At 42.1% G+C, this 18,032-nt stretch overlaps 1 protein-coding gene across 2 annotated transcripts in view; it reads left to right on the top strand.

Annotated features, from left to right (window-relative positions):
* Window positions 1-6,180, top strand: part of Fam81a (family with sequence similarity 81 member A) — a 58,388-nt gene extending 52,208 nt beyond the window's left edge. For both annotated transcript variants that reach the window (XM_047542554.1, XM_047542556.1), the window contains one exon: window positions 3,706-6,180. In XM_047542554.1, the coding sequence (XP_047398510.1) occupies window positions 3,706-3,830 (125 nt within the window). In that variant the 3' untranslated portion in view covers window positions 3,831-6,180. The remainder of the gene's footprint in view (window positions 1-3,705) is intronic.
* The last annotated feature ends 11,852 nt before the right edge of the window (window positions 6,181-18,032 follow it).

Genomic DNA, 18,032 nt, shown 5'->3' with positions numbered 1-18,032 from the left:
TGCAGATTTCCTCTATCAACTTATAATGTCCCTGAAGATTGCTAGTATATCCCCTCTTATCCTTCAGTAGCCTGAAGTCTTGGAGGAGGTTGATAATGCAGAGCTCCATGAAGAAGCTGCCTCTCTAGGTGTGGTAACCCTCAGGTGGCGTATATTCCCTGCTAGTGGGCAGAGGTGCCTCCACTTGTTGACCAATGGTCATCCAATGGGGAGCTAGACTGCAGGCTGAGGCAAGGCCTGTTTGTGCCTATGTCTCTGGCTTTACCGTCCCTGTGGGAAAACCTCCCCCGGCCGGGAAGAGTCACTCGGTGGGGACGTCTCGCTGGTCAGTTGCCCTCCTAGAGGTTCCCCTCAATCTACAACTACCACCTGGGCTGGGCTGTCTTCCTCTGCAACGATTCCAGGGGCCCGGACCTACGTCCTGGGCCTGGGAGCCTCACCCTTCGCAGGCGAGTCTCCTTAGGCTGTCTCTCCCAGAGAATCTGCCCGCCGCCCTGGAAACTTCGCTCCGCCCCTAGAGGTGTCTCTGTGCGGCTCTTCCAGCAAGAAGCCACCTAGCTCCTGGGACCCTGCTCTGCACCAATCGCCTGGCTATGCAGCCCCTCCCCTGAGCCACCACCTGGAGCCCCGTACAATAGCTCCGAGACACAGAGACCCGCCACACACCTCCTCCTCCGGACAGCTGCCCGGTTTCCGACGCAGTCACTAGGAGTCCAAGCAACTCACTTCGGGTCTCCTCCTCCCGCCAACCACCCGTAGCCCTAGGCAGTCACTCCAAGTCCAAGTGACCCGCCCTGTTCCTCCTCCTCCTCCTTGGGGTAGCCCCCCGGGTGTTCAGGAGCCGTGGCTCCGAGACCAGGTGACTCACCACACTCCTCCTCCAGGCAGGCCACCGGTGTTCTGGAGCAGCTGCTCCGAGTTCAAACAGCTCGTCACGCAGCTCCTCCTCCGGCAACCGCCCGCAGCTCTGATGCAGTCACTCCCAGGTCAAGCAACACGCCGCGCTCCTCCTCCTCCTCCGGGCAACCTCCCGGCACTCAGGAGCGCTCGCTCTGAGTTCAAACAGTTCACCACGCAGCTCCTCCTCTGGCAACCGCCTGTGGTTCTGATGCAGTCACTCCCAGACCAAGCGTCCCGCCGCGCTCCTCCTCTTCCTCCGGGCAGTCCCCTGGCACTCAGGAGCGCCCACTCTGAGTTCAAACAGCTCACCACGCAGCTCCTCCTCTGGCAACCGCCCGTGGCTCTGATGCAGTCACTCCTAGACCAAGTGACCCGCCGTGCTCCTCCTCTTCCTCCGGGCAACCCCCCGGTGTTCAGAAGCGGTTGTTCTGGGTCCAAACAGCTCGCCACGCAGCTCCTCCCCAGGCCGCCGCCCGGAGCCCCAGCAGCTGCTCGAGTCCAAGCGCTATGCTGAGCCGACTCCTCTATGATGATCCCAGTTGTCCGTGTTTACCGCTCCAGCGGGGGGAGGGGCGTCTCCCCGAGCAACTCCACTTCACAAATTCCCTGCGTTCCAGGGCTACCGCCCCATCCGGGACGCCTCCCCAACAGGAGAGACTCACCCGGCAGCTTTGAGTTGGTCCCAAGTCTCTCACTATCTCCTCTTTTGAATCTTGCGTCCTGGAGCAGCGTGAAATGCAGCCGCCCTCTAGTCCGCCATCTTGGCCCCTCTCTTGTCTTTTTGATAGTAGCCATCCTAACAAGTGAGAGGTGATATTTCATGTGGTTTTGATTCATTTCCCTGATGATTCGTGATGTTGAGCACTTTTTTCATGTACCATTTGGGTTCTGTTCCAGAATTACACATCATATTTATTTACCAGGTTTCTTAGTCTTTTTAATCTAGATCAGTTCCTCAGCAGTCTTGATATTTCAAAAGAATATAGGCCAGTGTTTTGAAGAAAGTCCTTCACTTGTGACATGATTTGGAACAGAAATGCCCCAGGGGGAAATGTTATGTCCTGCAGGAGTATCTTTTTTTTTAATTTATTTTTATTGTAGACAAATGGGATACATGTTGTTTCTGTTTGTACATGGAGTAACAGCATACCATTTGTGTAATCATACATTTACATGGGGTAATGATGTTTGATTCATTCTGCCATTTTTTCCTTCCCCCCACCCCTCTTTTCCCTCTATACAGTCCCTCCTTCCTCCATTCTTGCCTCCTTCCTACCCCCCATTATGTGTCATCATCCGTTTATCAGTGAGATCATTTGCCCTTTGGATTTTTGAGATTGGCTTATCTCACTTAGCATGATATTCTCCAATTTTATCCATTTGCCTGCAAATGCCATAATTTTATTATTCTTTATAGCTGAGTAATATTCCATTGTGTATATATACCACAGTTTCTTTATCCATTCATCAATTGAAGGACATCTGGGTTGGTTCCACAGTCTGGCTATTGTGAATTGAGCAGCTATGAACATTGATGTGGCTGTATCTCTGTAGTATGCTGATTTTAAGTCCTTTGGGTATAGGCTGAGGAGTGGGATAGCTGGGTCAAATGGTGGTTCCATTCCAAGTTTTCTAAGGAATCTCCACACTGCTTTCCAGAGTGGCTGCACTAATTTGCAGCCCCACCAGCAATGTATGAATGTACCTTTTTCCCCCACATCCTCTCCAACACCTATTGTTGCTTGTATTCTTGATAATCGCTAATTGGGGTGATATGGAATCTTAGGGTAGTTTTGATTTGCATTTCTCTTATTACTAAAGATGTTGAACATTTTTTTCATATGTTTGTTGATTGTAGATCTTCTTCTGTGAAGTGTCTGTTCGTATCCTTAGCCCGTTTGTTGATTGGGTTATTTGTATTCTTTGTGTAGAGTTTTTTGAGTTCTTTATATATTCTGGAAATGAGTGCTCTATCTGAAGTATGAGTGGCAAAGATTTTCTCCCTCTCTGTAGGCTCTCTCTTTGCATTGCTGATAGTTTCCTTTGCTGAGAGAAAGCTATTTAGTTTGAATCTATCCCAGTTATTGATTCTTGCTTTTATTTCTTGTGCTATGGGAGTCCTGTTAAGGAAGTCTGATCCTAAACCAACAAGTTGAAGATTTGGACCTACTTTTTCTTCTGTAAGATGCAGGGTCTCTGGTCTGATTTCAAGGTCCTTGATCCATTGTGAGTTGATTTTTGTGCAGGGTGAGAGATAGGGGTTTAGTTTCATTCTGTTGCATATGGATTTCCAGTTTTCCCAGCACCATTTGTTGAAGAGGCTATCTTTTCTCCATTGCATATTTTTGGCCCCTTTGTCTAGTATGAGAAAATTGTATTTATTTGGGTTTGTGTCTGTGTCCTCTATTCCATACCATTGATCTCCTGTCTATTTTGGTGCCAATACCATGCCGTTTTTGTTACTATTGCTTTGTAGTGTAGTTGAAGTTCTGGTATCTGCAGGAATATCTTATCTGGGGTACATGACATTGGTTTCTCCCAGTGTTACTGTATCACTTGGTTAAAGTGTTATCTGCCACATTTATCCATGGTAATTGTTCCTTTTCCCCCTTTGTAACTAAAAAGTAATATCTGGAGTGATAATAGGTACCATGTAACTCTTGTTCCCTATCTAACTTTTACCTCTGGAGTTTTATCATGGATTCATAATTTTTTGTCATAAGTAACTATTGCATATACTATAGAATCTGATATAGTAGTACTTTAAAAAAAATATTAACATGTGAAATTTACCTCTTCTTAAAGGGTTTACAGCTATCTATGAAAGCATAGGATCCCTCAGGCAAGTTCTCGAGGCCAAGATGAAGCTGGATAAGGACCAGCTGCAGAAGCAGATCCAACAAATGCAGAAGGCAGATTCTCCCATGTGAAGACAGCTGGGACAAGGAACTGAAAGAAGGTTTTGCCAGTGGGGCTGGGAGCTAGATACCTCTGTAGCCAGGCCAGCGCTGCATTCAGGATTGTTCTACCCATGGCGTGCATGTGCCAAGAAATGTGTTTTCATGGGTCTAAATGTTTACCTTGAGTCTTGAAAACACCCTTTCTTTAAAAACATTAAAAACACAGTTTTTACCACTGTATTTCACTTCTTTAAATTCAGTGGAATCCCCCCCTAAGGTTTTGAAATGCTTTTCTCTTCTTCATTTTATGAATGAAAAGACTTAGATTTTTCCCAGTGCTTGATGCTCTACCAAGACTATTTACTATTCTGAAAAATGTCATAGTGATTTTTTAAAATTAAGAAACTGAATTCTCACAGGAATGTGTTGCTCCTCACCCTAAAATAAGAGAATGTCCCAATAGATTAGAAGTCAACCTTTGAGTCCATATTTGGATTTTATTACTGTTGTCTGTACATTTCTTATATTGGTTATTTTCCTGTAAATCTTCTGTCTTTTGTAGGGGGAAGAAATTTAACATTTGGAAAAAACCCAACTGTTTATGTAATGAAAATAGCTAAAAATTGATAACTGCCATACAAATTCCAAATTAAATGGAAACTTAAGATAATTATCTAGATAATACAAGGCACAATATTTATATCCACCTGGATATATCAGGTTTTAATATTTAAAACTTTTTGAATTATCCATAGCCTGTATAGTGATAGCCATATAATAATGGAATGGTGGCTAACAGTTTGTTGCACAATTAACTGTTCATTAATCATAACAGAATGTGAGAATTTTTCAGACTTTATGGTCTCTCTAAATGTTTCCGAAATTGGCACAAAGTGCTAAGGTTTATATACACTTATTGTAATTGTATCCTTGTGCCTTGGTTTTATCATGTCAATGCACTGTACCCTATAAAAGTTCTGCCAACAAAATAGAAGGCATGATAATACATCAGAATTACAATGTAAAAATGGGATCCTATGTATTTTTTAAATGTTTAAAAATTTTATCACTGTTAAGACATGAATCATTCAGTATTATTAATGGAATAGAAATTCATACTTTTGTATGGACAAAGAACCAAATTGATATTGCATTTATAATACTGTCAAGAAACTTTCATCTTGAGCAACTTTGTAGATGACGGGTGTTTTATTTTCAATCGCCATATTTGATTAATCGTTGAAAATTCGAATGAGTACTGTTTGTTCACCTATGTATGTAAAAACTGACAGACACACCGTTCTAAACTGTGAGGGTGCCCTAGGAAAAAGAATAGGAATACTTAAAAAGATTTTTTTAAAAAACACTTTTTTTTTTTTTTCGTTTGCCAAGGACTCAGGAAAATAAAAACATTTTCTATTTTTAGAAGAAGTCACAAATGAAATATCGAACTGGCTATTACTGTTTACCCGTATAAAATATGCTGCTAAAGTACATAATATTCTACTCTCAATGGCTTGACAAAACTTTTTTTTTTTATTCAGACCTGAGAGGTCATATAAGGAATATGTCTTCTTCAACAATATATTTCCTTTTTTTTTGTCACCAGTCTTTTCATTTCTCTATAGGAAGACTAATTCCACTCAAAAATAAGGTTAATGTTCTTTTGCAATCAGAAAATTCCTTTCTTTTTGTGATAGAGTAGCCATGTTTCATGGAGTTCTCCATGATTAAGCACAAGCCACAGGACAGAGAGCCACCGCCCTCTACAGCATCTCCCCTCTAGGGTCTCTAAGGAGGAAGGATCTGCACATCTGACACCTGGGAAGAGCAGGGGTAGGGGACACCCAGTTGGACTCTGGTTGAGGGGCTGATGTAAGCAGGTGATTTCTGGCTGTCAGCTGAATCTTCTCAGGTGCTTCTGATGTTGCCAGCCCTCAGATGAACTACTACAGGGACCCTGCACCTTGGCTGTTTGTTGGGCTCACCTGAGGGAGTTTAAAAAGCTGTTGATGCTGAGCTGTGCCCCAGACTAAGTAAGTCAGCACCTCTGGGAGGCACCAGGCAGGCATCAGTGTGTATCAGAAGTCCCTGGTTATTCAGTGCGCATCAGGGATGGTGAGCCACCCAGTGCAGCAGAGTACTTTTCTCACCAAAGTTTAAATGAGAATCAGCTTCCGTGTTCTTTCCTTTACCCGAAATTTGCAATAAAAGAATAAAATTTCCAAATAAATGTGGTGTATCATTTTTAAAATTAAAAGTCTTTTAGCTTAAGGAGTTTGAGGTTAAAAAAAAATAGGTAAAATGTTTTAGGAAATATCCCTCTGTGCTTCCTTTAAAAGCCTTTGATGGTTAAAATAAAGTGCTAAGGTCCTGGCAGGCCCTATGGGAACTGGGCCCACTCTACCTGTAGGTCCCAGGACACCAGGCCTCTCTGCTGCCTTCTGGCCTCTGGAGTCTGCCTGCCCCTGCCACCACCCCAGATGCTGCACATGTGCCATGTGCTTGTGCTGCACATGTGCCATGTGCTTGTGCTGCACATGTGCCATGTGCTTGTGCTGCACATGTGTGTTCTAATTTATTTCTTTTATCAACAACTAGTTGAGTTTTATACTGGTCATTTACCTGTTTTTCTGATGGGAAAACTGAATCACCTAACTAAACAATTTGTCCCCAGTTCTACAGCCAATAAGTGGGAGCCACAAATCAAACCAGGGACCTACTTCCACAGCCTGTGTGTTTAACCAGTGTACCACACTTATCAGAAGATACTTGCCAGTGTCCCCATGACTGACTTGCCAGGCCACCAACTCCAGCCCTTTGTATTACCTTTACAATCAGCTGCTGACTACGTTAGCTTTTTAATGCCCCAAATCCAAATAAAGAGATTGGCGACCTTTGTAGCTTTCCTTGGATCAGAGGTCTTCTGTTGAATTGATGGGGACACAGGAGGTCAGGTGAGATGGTGCCATGGACTGTAGAATCATAGGCATTTTCTTTCCCGTGCTTAGCTTAGACTGAGCTAGGGAGTGGACTGCGGCTCTGTCCTTTGGGAGTTGGGTAGTACTGGATAGAATAGAAAAGAAGCCTCCATCCAAATTGTGATTATCCCATTAGACTTTCAGAGTTAAAAAAAAAAAATTACAAACCATTCATGATATCAATAGTAACCATATAAAGTTTTTCTGACATACCCTCTTCTAGCTGTGTGACCGTTGATGACTCTCTAAATCTCTATAAGTCTTAATCATCTGTAGAATCAAGATTATAATTGAAAAGAGAGAACTGAATTGTGATTTTCAAAAGGCTAGTTTATGTCATATTAGCATCAAATAGTGAAAAATGGGGTGTGGGAGGGGAGATATCAGTGGTGTGACATAGGAAGTATATGAGTGACCTAGAAAGTATATGGGGTCCATGTTTTGGTCCAAAATATTCCATTATCTGCTGGAACCACATCTGGGAAGTGATCTAATCTACAAAGAAAGTGATGTCCCCTTCTGAGACATAGGAAAGCAGTAGGGCCTGGATGAAGAGAAACAGGCTGGACCAGATTGTGGCAATCCCTGAATATGGGAAAGAGCTGGGCCGAATCCCAGGCTAGTTAGTGTCATAACTGGAGCATTCAGTGGGGTCAGAGCTGGGGTAAAGGTAGGCCCCAGCCAGGAGGGGCAAGGGCTCATGTGGATAGAGGTGGGGTTGTAGAGCCCAGAGTTAACTTGGGAAATGACAGCCAAAGCAGGTGGTACTGAGGCTCAAACGGCCAGTGGCATTTGAAATACAAACTGGAAGAGGCTGTAGGGTATGGGTTGGACTGACAGGTGTGTTTTCAGCTTGTAGCTCCATCAGCCCTTAAAAAAAAAAGAACAAACCCAAAACAAAAAACAAACAAACAAACAAACAAAAAAATCTGGCAGTTGCACTGAATAGTGGCATTAACAGTGTATATTTATACTTATTAAAATATGTGGTAGATTATATTCTCATTCTGGGTTTTTGGTTCAGTTAGTTTCAGAATTTTGTCATCCACATTATTTTGAATCCAAAATTCAAGGGCCTTTCTAGGTATCCTTTTATATAGATCCTGCACCACAGTCAGGATCCTGGCAATCTCTATAATGGTCCCCAATGGACCCCACCTCTTGCTATGCATCCTCTCTGTAATCTGGAGGATGTTCTAGATTTGATACTCATGGAGAGAATGGCGGAAGTGATGGTGTGTCACTTCGGGGACTAGGTTATACAAAGACAGTGGCTTGATTCTTGTTCTCAGTCTTTCTCATCATTGGCATTACTGGAAGCAAGCTTCCATTTTGTAAGCAATCTCTGAAGAGGGCCATTGGTGTGGCAAGGGACTGAGGCCCTTGGTTCAACAGCCCAAAATGAACTGACACTTCCCGACAATTTTCTACGTAAGCTTAGAAATGGATCATTCCCCCAAAACGAATTGAAAGCAGGGACTCAAACATATATGCACACACATGATCATAACCCCATTATTTGCAATAGCCAAAAGGTCCATGGACTGGTAAACAGATATATAAAATGTGGTATGTACATACAATGGAAGATCATTCAGCCTTAAAAAGGAAGGCATTCTTGCCAGGCACCAAGGTGCATGCCTGTAGTCACAAGTACTTGGGAGGGTGAAGCAGGAGGATGGTGATTTTGAGGACATCTTGGGCAATGTAGTGATACCCTGACTCTAAATAAATAATAAAAAAGGTCTGGGGATATGACTCAGTGGTCAAGTGCCTCTGGGTTCAATCCCCAGTACTGAAAAAAAAAAAAAAACAAACCAATTCTGATACATACTACAACATGGATAACCTTGTGGCTACTATGGTAAGTGAAAGAAGCCCATCACAAAAGGACAAATATTGTGATTCCACTTATATGCGGTACCTAGGGTAGCTAATATGAAGAGACAGGATCATGGCAGTTTCTAGGGGCTGGGACGGAGCAAGTGGAGAGTTAGTGTTTAATGAGGATGGAGTTTCAGGTTGGGAAAATGAAAACATTCTGAGATGGATATGGTTATACAACAATTTTGGGGTAATTTGTCATACACACAATAAATAACCAATACAATGGCACTGGGGAAACTCTGCAGAATTGTGTTGTAAAAATGTTTATTTTTAGATGTGTTACAAGTTATATGTTCACATTTATAATATCACTTAATACACTTTATGGGCAAGAAATGACCTTCACAAAACACTTTAAATGGCATGTGTACTTCATCCTTAATGTTTGCATTTAGCCTATCTGGTATGTACTACTATTCCATTTTGCAGATGGAGCAGAGAGAGAGAGAAGTTAACTAATTATTCAAGGACAAACAATGAATGATGGAGCAGAGATGTGAATCCATCTCTATGTCTCCAAAGTCCAGTGTGCCACTTCAAGATAAGAAAACCAGCACCTGAGACATAAAGTGATTTCTCCAATATCCCACGGCTCTTTTGTGTCAGTATAGCATCTAGAGTAATGGTTCTCCAGGTGTCCCAAGACCAGCAGTGCCATGATTACCTGGGAACTTGTTAGAAATGTAAACTCTCAGTTCCAGCCCAGACCTCCTAGACAGAGGCTCTGAGGGTGGATTCAACAGTCTGATTTCACAAGGTCTGGAGATGATTCCAACATTAGGTAAGATTTGAGTATTGCTGATCTAGAGCTACCCTGTCTACAGCCATTAGTCACCATGGCCTTTATTTTTCCTCCCTAATCCAGAAGCTATTTATTTATTTTTACACTTACGGTGGGCATAGGTTCCAATAGTTTGGTTCTCACGAAGTGTGCTTTTCTGGGTGGAGCAGGGACCCTAGCACTCTTCTCACTGGCTTTCTTCTTTTTCTTGATAATTTTCCTTCAAGGATTTTAGGAAGTTAGCTCCTAGAGTGCTTAGTATGCTCAATATGCACTTAAATTCTCTTGGCCAGAATCCTGCCCTGCTGTGTTTGTTTACAATGCTATCAGCATGAGGGTTACCATTGTAGACTCTTCCAGTTTAGTCACGGGAACATTTGTGGGGCTTTCCTTTTTAAAAACTACCCATTCCCTTGAAGTCTTCAATGTCACTTTTCCTGTAGATTTGCATGCATGTGGCCAAAGGAACAATTTTGCTTTCTAAGAGGCCTAGAGAACATACAGCAAGCCCCTCTTCTCTTTTCCTTCATGTTAGCCATTTTGGTGAGTTACTATAAAATGGCAGTTCTGGTCAAAAGGAAACACATGGTCATTTAAACTAAAATATAAATTAATCAGAGTTAAAGAAATTTTAAAATTCAATTCTTCAGTGGCACTAGCCACATCTCACTAGTCACATGTGGTTAGAGGCTGTGGCATTGTCCTGTGCAAATGTGGAACATTTCTATGACCACAGAAAGTTCTATCAGACAGTCCTAGTCCAAAGCACTGGTTTCCTCATTCTTTCAACTTATAACCGTACCCACAATTTTGCATCTTTTGTCAGCCTAAAATGAGCTTTGGACCTGGAACTTCCTCCAGCCTCATTCCTGAAATGTGATGCTAGCTCTCCCTACTAGAGATAATTTTGCAGGTCTTTAGGTATAGGATTTATCTTTAAGCAAGATGACTAAGCTCTAGAGATCTCCTGGACAACACTGTACCGACTACAGTCAAGAGTCATGTATTGAACACATAAACATCTGTTAAGAGGGTAGATCTCATGTTATAGGTTCTTACCAAAATAAAATAAAGTGTAAAAATGATTTTTATCTCATCTCTCAGTTGTGATCAATAGATTAAGAAGGCTCTGGTGGCTGGTGTCACACTACAGTAAGATCTAAGGTGTACCAGTCACGTGGAGGGACAGAAGGGCAACTGTCTGTCCACTGTGTGTCTGCAACTTTACTCCAGAACATTCTAGATATGTTGGACAAGGGTTTTTTTGGGGGGAACTCAAGTGATTTTGATGTTACCCAGTGAGGGGGACCTGGTAGACTGGAGATTAGGGTGAAGTAAAGTGAGGCAGTTATCTTGGAAAATTGAGAGGTGCATCAAAAAAGTCGTAATTAAGATAAACATTTTAATGCAATAATTTTAAAGATCAAAATTAACACCAAAAATGCATGAGCCAAATATTAAATCTTATTTAAAGACCAGCTCCAACCATTCTATGTAGTATCATTTTGGAATTGAGACAAAAGGGAAAATGTCAATATACACATTTTAATGTGAAAACTGAACATTTTGTTTATTGTGGGTTTTTTTTTGTTGTTGTTGTTTTTTGCTAATTTTGACTTTTAGGCATGTTACAATGAAGTGTTATTTAACTTGCTCATTGCGGGTTTGGGCTGACCCTTCCTTACATTCTTCATGGGAGATGAATGCCTAACTTGCCTTACTCCTGGCCCTGCTCAGATGCCTTTCTAAGCTAAATTTTTAAGCTAAATTCAGTGCCCAATTATTGCAATTAGCTTATTTCGGGGGTATCCGATTGCTTCAGTTGGTCTCTGTTCTGTTTTTATCCCTAATTGCATGCTTTGTTTAATTTTCAAACTTGTGACTCAACTTTTCTTGAAAACAGCCTGGGCCACAAATAGAGCAAAGATCCGACTCGGAACTGTGACTTCTCTTTGAGATGTGGAGGAAGAAGGGAGGAGAGTGAAGATGCTTTCAGGTTTCATCGGAGGCACTGGGCCACTGTGAGAAGGATGCTAGCTACCCAGAGCCACTAGGCTTTCTGGGGTTCACTGTCCTTTGCTGCCCCCACATGGAGAGAATGGAAACTACTAGGGAATCTGTTTCAACAGGGAGAAAGTAAGAACTAAAGAACACCTCAGTGCAGGGCTCTTGGAGATTAGTGGGCTCAGATCTCATATTCTAGAATGGGAAACTAGTATGAGAGAAGTTCAAAGCGAACTTTTCAGGAGACGCTGAATGATGGTATGAGAACAGGCTGCAACCATAATATCGACTCAGCAACACCTCTGCACAGATAGAGCGCTGAACAAAGCAGACAAAAAATTCTGCCCTAGGTTTTCAATCTAGGCAGAGGTTGGGGGACAGGGGAGAAAACCCACCAGTAAGTGAAGCCCAGGTGTAGTAGGCGATGGTAAGTCTTTTGGAGGAAAGCAAAGCAGAGGAGGGGAGAAGGAGTGCCAGGAGAGAGGTGGAAGTCAAGAAAGAATGGCCAGGGAAGCCTTTGCTGAAAAGGGGACATGGGAGCAAAGACCTATGAAGAGGGAGAGGGAGCCAGGCAGGAATCTGTTGGAAAATATTTCCAGGCAGAAGGAACAAGAGCAAAGGCCCTGAGGCAAAAGCGTGATTTCATTTTACAACCAAACAACCCGACAAGGTTGATTAATTACATTTTACAGATGAGGGGCTGACGGGATTTACTTCCTCAGAGCCCTACTGCCCCCAGAGGAGGCCAGGCCCATTGCCCATGCTCCTTGCCACACCACTGAGCTGCCTCCAAAGTTTCCATAACCATATTCTGCAGGATGCTTTCTACGTGGTAACGGGTGGAAGAGTTTCTGTGGGAGTTGTCTCTGACACGATGGCAGCTAATGGGAAGAGTGAATCAGTGTGCAGATAGATTTTACCCACTTCAGAAACATACGACAGAGAAAGATAGGCAGGAAATTGATGCTGGACTGCCTGTGAATGGCCGCTTTCGCTGGTAAGGGAACCAGTTTTCTCTTGCTTTCTCCTCATCTTTGGGGCAGTGGGGTGTGGAAGATCTGTTCCGCACATGTTACTTCTGCTCCAGGCACTGTACTAGCACCCTATGTTTACCTCCAGGAAGTGTGGCCAGTTTTGGTGTTTTACAGAATCTAATATCTACAAAAGTCTCTACATTCCAGCAAATTCCTTTAGAAATGAATTAGTCACTATTTTCCTTGTTCCATCATTTCTGCCACAAACTTATTTTGGAAGTGTATGTGTATGTGTGTGTGTGTGTGTGTGTGTGTGTTTGTGTGTGCGCGCACATGTGCTGGGGAATCAAATTCAGTGCCTCATGCCTGCTAACCCCACACCCTACCCTCTGAGTCATCCTCAGCCTGCCTTAAACTTATTGTACACCTACTCTGTGCCCAACACTGTGATACGTGCTGGGCACAGTAATAAATCCTTAAGGAACTGCTCTTCCCAGTTGAGATGTGGCATGTAAAGCCACAACACCCCCCACCACCACTGTCATGAAAAACATATACAAAGAAGAATGAGGGGAGGATGGGTCTGAACATGGCAGTCAACCCATTTTCCTCTTTTTTCTCGCCCCTAAGAGTTAATGTCAATGTCTGCACATGGACACTGGTGTTTCTTCCTGCTGTTGCTCACTCTTGTTTATTCTCCCTCCTCCCCCTCTCTCACTAATCCTTCAAGCCACTTCAACCTGCTTTCCACTCTCACTACTACGATGGAATTGTTCTTGCTAACATCCCCAAATTTTCCTGTTGTCAAATCAAATATTATATATACCACTTAAGCAATAGTTGTCGAGCACTTCTTACATGCCAGGCTCTGTGTTAGGGGTTGTTTTTTGTGACAGAGGAGATGGACACTCTCCCTTACCAGGCACTCTGCTCCCTCCTTCTCAGTCCTTTAAAACAACTGTTCTTTTTATGATCATGTCAAACACAAAGAACTTACAGTGATCAGTACAATAAACACCAATTACCTCTCACCTAGCTTTAACTTTATCATCATTTTATTCTGTTTTTATTTTGCTGAAATATTTTAAAGTAAATTGAAGTTATTTCATCTCAAAATATTCTTCTTTCAGAGGATTCATCACTTATGAATAGAAATGCATTAGATTTATGCATATTGATTTTATATTCTGCTACTTTGCTGAATTCATTTATTAGTTCTAGAAGTTTTCTAGTGGAGTTTTTTGGATCCTCTAAATATAGAATCATGTCTATGTAAATAGTGACAGCTTGAGTTCTTCTATTCCTATTCGTATCCCTTTAATTTTCTTTGGTCTATCTAATTGCTCTGGCTCCACTCCATTCCCAATAGCCTCAAAAAAAAAAAAATTCTTGGGAATCAATCCAACAAAAGATGTGAAAGACCTCTATGATGAAAACTAGAAAGAAATTGAAGAAAACCTTAGAAGATGGAAAGACCTCCCATGTTCTTGGATAGGCAGAATTAATATTGTCAAAATGGCCAAAGGTGCTATACAGATTTAATGCAATTCCAATTAAAATCCCAATGACATTCCTCATAGAAATAGAGAAAGCAATCATGAACTTCATCTGGAAGAATAAGTGACCTCAAATAGCCAAAACAATCCTGAGCAAGAAAAGCAGGAGGTATCACAAGACCAGACATTAAACAATACTACAGAGCAATAGTAACAAAAAAGGCATGGTATTGGTACCAAAATAGACAGGTACACCAATGGTACAGAATAGAAGACACAGAGACAAACATAAATACAGTTACCTCATACTAGACAAAGGAGCCAAAAACTCACAATGGAGAAAAGATAGCCTGTTCAACAAATGGTGCTGGGAAAACTGGAAATCCATATGCAGTAACATGAAATTAAACCTCTATCTCTCACCATGCACAAAATGCAACTTGAAATGAATCAAGGACTTAGGAATTAGACCAGAGACCCTGCACCTAATAGAAGACAAAGTAGGCCCAAATCTTCATCATGGTGGCTTAGGATCAGACTTCCTTAACAAGATTCCCAAAGCACAAGAAATCAAAGCAAGAATCAGTAAATGGGATGGATTCAAACTAAAAAGCTTTTTCTCAGCAAAGGATACAGTCAATAATGTGAAAAGAGAGCCTACAGAGTGGGAGAAAATCTCTTCTACATGCACTTCAGATAGAGCACTAATCTCCAAAACTTATAAAGAACTTATAAAACTTCACACCAAAAATACAAAGAACCCAATCAATAAATGGGTCAAGGGACTGAACAGTCACTTTACAGAAGAAGACATACAGGCAATTAATAAATATATGAAAAAGTGTTCAACATCTCTAGTAATCAGAGAAATGCAAATTAAAACAACTCTAAGATTTCATCTTATTCCAATTAGAATGGCTATTATCAAGAACACAAACAATAGATGTTGGAGTGGATGTGGGGTAAGGGCACACTTCTACATTGCTGGTGGAGTTGCAACTCTGGAAAGCAGTGTGGCGAATCCTCAGAAAACCTGGAATGGACCCACCTTTTGACCCAGTTATCCCACTCCTCAGTTTATACCCAAAGGACTTAAAATTAGCATACTACGGTAACACAGTCACATCAATGTTTATAGCAGCTCAATTCACAATAGCTAGATTGTGGAACCAACCGATGAATGGATAAAGAAACTGTAGTATATATACACAATGGAATATTATTCAGCCATAAGGAAGAATAATATTATGGCATTTGCAGATAAATGGATGAAGTTAGAGAATATCATTCTAAGTGAAATTAGCCAATCCCAAAAAATCAAAGGCTGAATGTTTTCCCTGATAAGTGGATGATGATATATAATGGGGGTGGGGGAGTGGGGGGTGAGAGAAGAATGGAGGAACTTTAGATTATGTAGAGGGAAATGAGAGGGAGGGGGTATGAAAAATGGTGGAATGAGACAGACATCACTACCCTATGTACATGTATGATTACATGAATGGTATGAATCTACATCGTGTACAACCATAGAAATGAAATGATGTACCCCATTTGTGTACAATGAATCAAAATGCAGTCTGGAAAAAATAAGAAAATAGATACCCCTAAATAAAACTCTTAAAAAAAATATTTTTCTTTATATCTCTAACAATGATTGTCTAAGGCTGCCAGGCATCCCTAATGTCCTCTAGAGCTGGTTTGTTGTATCCAGGATTTGACCAGTGGCCAAACGTTGCATCTGGTTGCTATGTTTCCTAAGTCTATTTTGATCTGGAAGAGTCTATTGCTTCTTCCCCCTGATTTTGAGGTGTTAGAGACTTTGAGCACTTGTCCTCTTGGGGTCCTACCTTCTGACTGTCTGATGACTCTTCAGTGTTGTCTTGTAATTTGCTCCTCCTGCATGTTGCAAGTTACCTCTAATGGCTGCACTAAGCATTTTTGTCAGTTTGCATCAGATGGGAAATATGCCATGTTCAGAGTCTCACCCTTAATGACGGTGCACACCCCGACCTCTAGATCAAGGAGGTTGCAGCCTGATCCCGCCTTTGTGAAGTTACAGCTATCCCCTTGTGATCAGCAAGAATCCAGGGGTGATATCTTGGACCATGTGAACATCTGGTTGCCTTCCAACCTTTCACTCAACGGTTACTTTTGTTGATCCTATTTGGAAACACCATCTCCACTATCCTTTCATCATTTCCCTATTGGCTGTATTCTTCTGTCCAGAAGAGCATGTTTATCAACTGGGACATCCTTTCAGTGTCCTGCTCTTTAAAGCCATGAATTGCCAGGTACTGGAGGAAATATTCTTGCATGAAAAAAAAAGAGCCCAAGTTAAACAACTCAGGATAAGGAATTGGAAGATGAAGTTAAGGAAGTCCTCTGAAGTTAGAATAAAAAAGAAGAGAGGTTGAAACAGGAGAATAAAGATCAGTCCAAGAGGTTGAGCATTTCAGAAGAGAGATTTGAGGAGGGAATTGTATTGTTTTAAGGTATTTCCCAAGAATTGAAAGACTGAATCTCCAGATTGAAATAGCCCACCTAATGCCAGCGAAATGACCTTACACGAAAACACGCCATTTTGATGTTTTATACGGGAGGAATGAACAACATGCTAAAAATTTCCAGCGGGGGAAAAAGCAGGTTGTGTACAAAGGATCAGGACTCCCATGGGGACCAGACTTCTCAATGGGGACACTGGAAGCTGCAAACAACTGGAGGAGGTCTCAAAAATCTTTAGGGGAAATGATTTGCAGAGCAGATGTCCATGCACAGATTACCAAGTGCACACCCAGCACATCTGCAGCCTTTCCCCTCCTCACATCCCACCTCACTACCTCAGGCCTACGTGAGCTTTTGGACCAGTTTTTCCACCTCAGTCCCCTCAAGAGAAAGGAGAGGGAGGACATGTTCTTCCATTGTCCTGTCTCCTCCCCACTTCTCCTGTGGTGGAAGGGAGTTGGGATTCTGCGTCTGCTTTCTTTCTGGTATGGTCTTTCATTCTCCTTCCGGGGATGGGGATGACCTGCACCCCTTCACAGGGGGAGCAGCGTTCTTTCATGGATATGGGGGTACGAACTGGTTTAAGCTTTGAGTTTGTGTTCTTGGCAGATGAAGGAATTCCGAAAATTCTCTCATGACCAAAGCCTGTTTTTTGTTTTGTTTTGTTGTAGAACTGGGGACAGAACGAAGGGACTCACGCGTGCTAGGCAAGTGCTCTACCACTGAGCCACAGTCCCAGCCCCAAAGCCTCGCGTTTCAGTCGAATGGTTTCGGTGCTTTCAGGATATCTGTTCTACTTTCAGAACTGAATGTGGACTGTCTCCTCTTTGCAGTCCTGCCATAGCTATCCTGGTTTCCTTTTGGGCAAACAAATGCCTCCACTGAATAGGGAAAGAAAATGCAAATAACATAAGCAAATTAATATACTTCAAAACTGTCATCCTTGTTTTTTACACACACACACACACACACACACACACAGCATCCTCTCCCTGTACCGATCTACTTGAAGGTGAGGCCACATTTCCCCAAATACCTTGAAATGTCTAACAGAAGTCTGATATACACCACTAAAAGACTTGAAGTTCAACTAAGATCTCAGGTGTCCTTATATGGTCTCACATGATGACAGCTCTTTGTGATGAAACATCTTGTCCCATACTCATTAGAAGCTCCAATCGGTAGTTCCAGATGGATTAAGGTCTTTGATTAATGGGTTAAAGTCTTTGAAAAAAAGAAAATGAATTACTCTATACAATTTTACTAACTAATCTTTCTAAAGGGTCTGTGTTTGGGAATAAAATACCAAAAGAAGGTAAAAATCTTGAGGACCACTGAATTAATCCCTCATTGAGCACTTATTCACGAAAAGCGGTTTTGTACAAATAGCCTCTTTTACAGGTTCTTTCTTTCCCTTCCTTCCTTCCTTCCTTCCTTCCTCCCTCCCTCCCTCCCTCCCTCCTTCCTTCCTTCCTTCCTCTCTCTCTCACTATCTCTCTCTCTCTCTTTCTTTCTTTCTTTTTTGGTACCGGGAATTGAACCCAGGGGCCCTTAACCACTGAGCCACATCCCAGCCCTCTTTTATATTTTATTTAGAGACAGAGTCT

The sequence above is a fragment of the Sciurus carolinensis genome, chromosome 2 (genome assembly GCF_902686445.1).
Source record: "Sciurus carolinensis chromosome 2, mSciCar1.2, whole genome shotgun sequence".
NCBI classification, from domain to species: Eukaryota; Metazoa; Chordata; class Mammalia; order Rodentia; family Sciuridae; genus Sciurus; species Sciurus carolinensis.
This window is presented reverse-complemented; position numbering and strand designations above follow the sequence as displayed.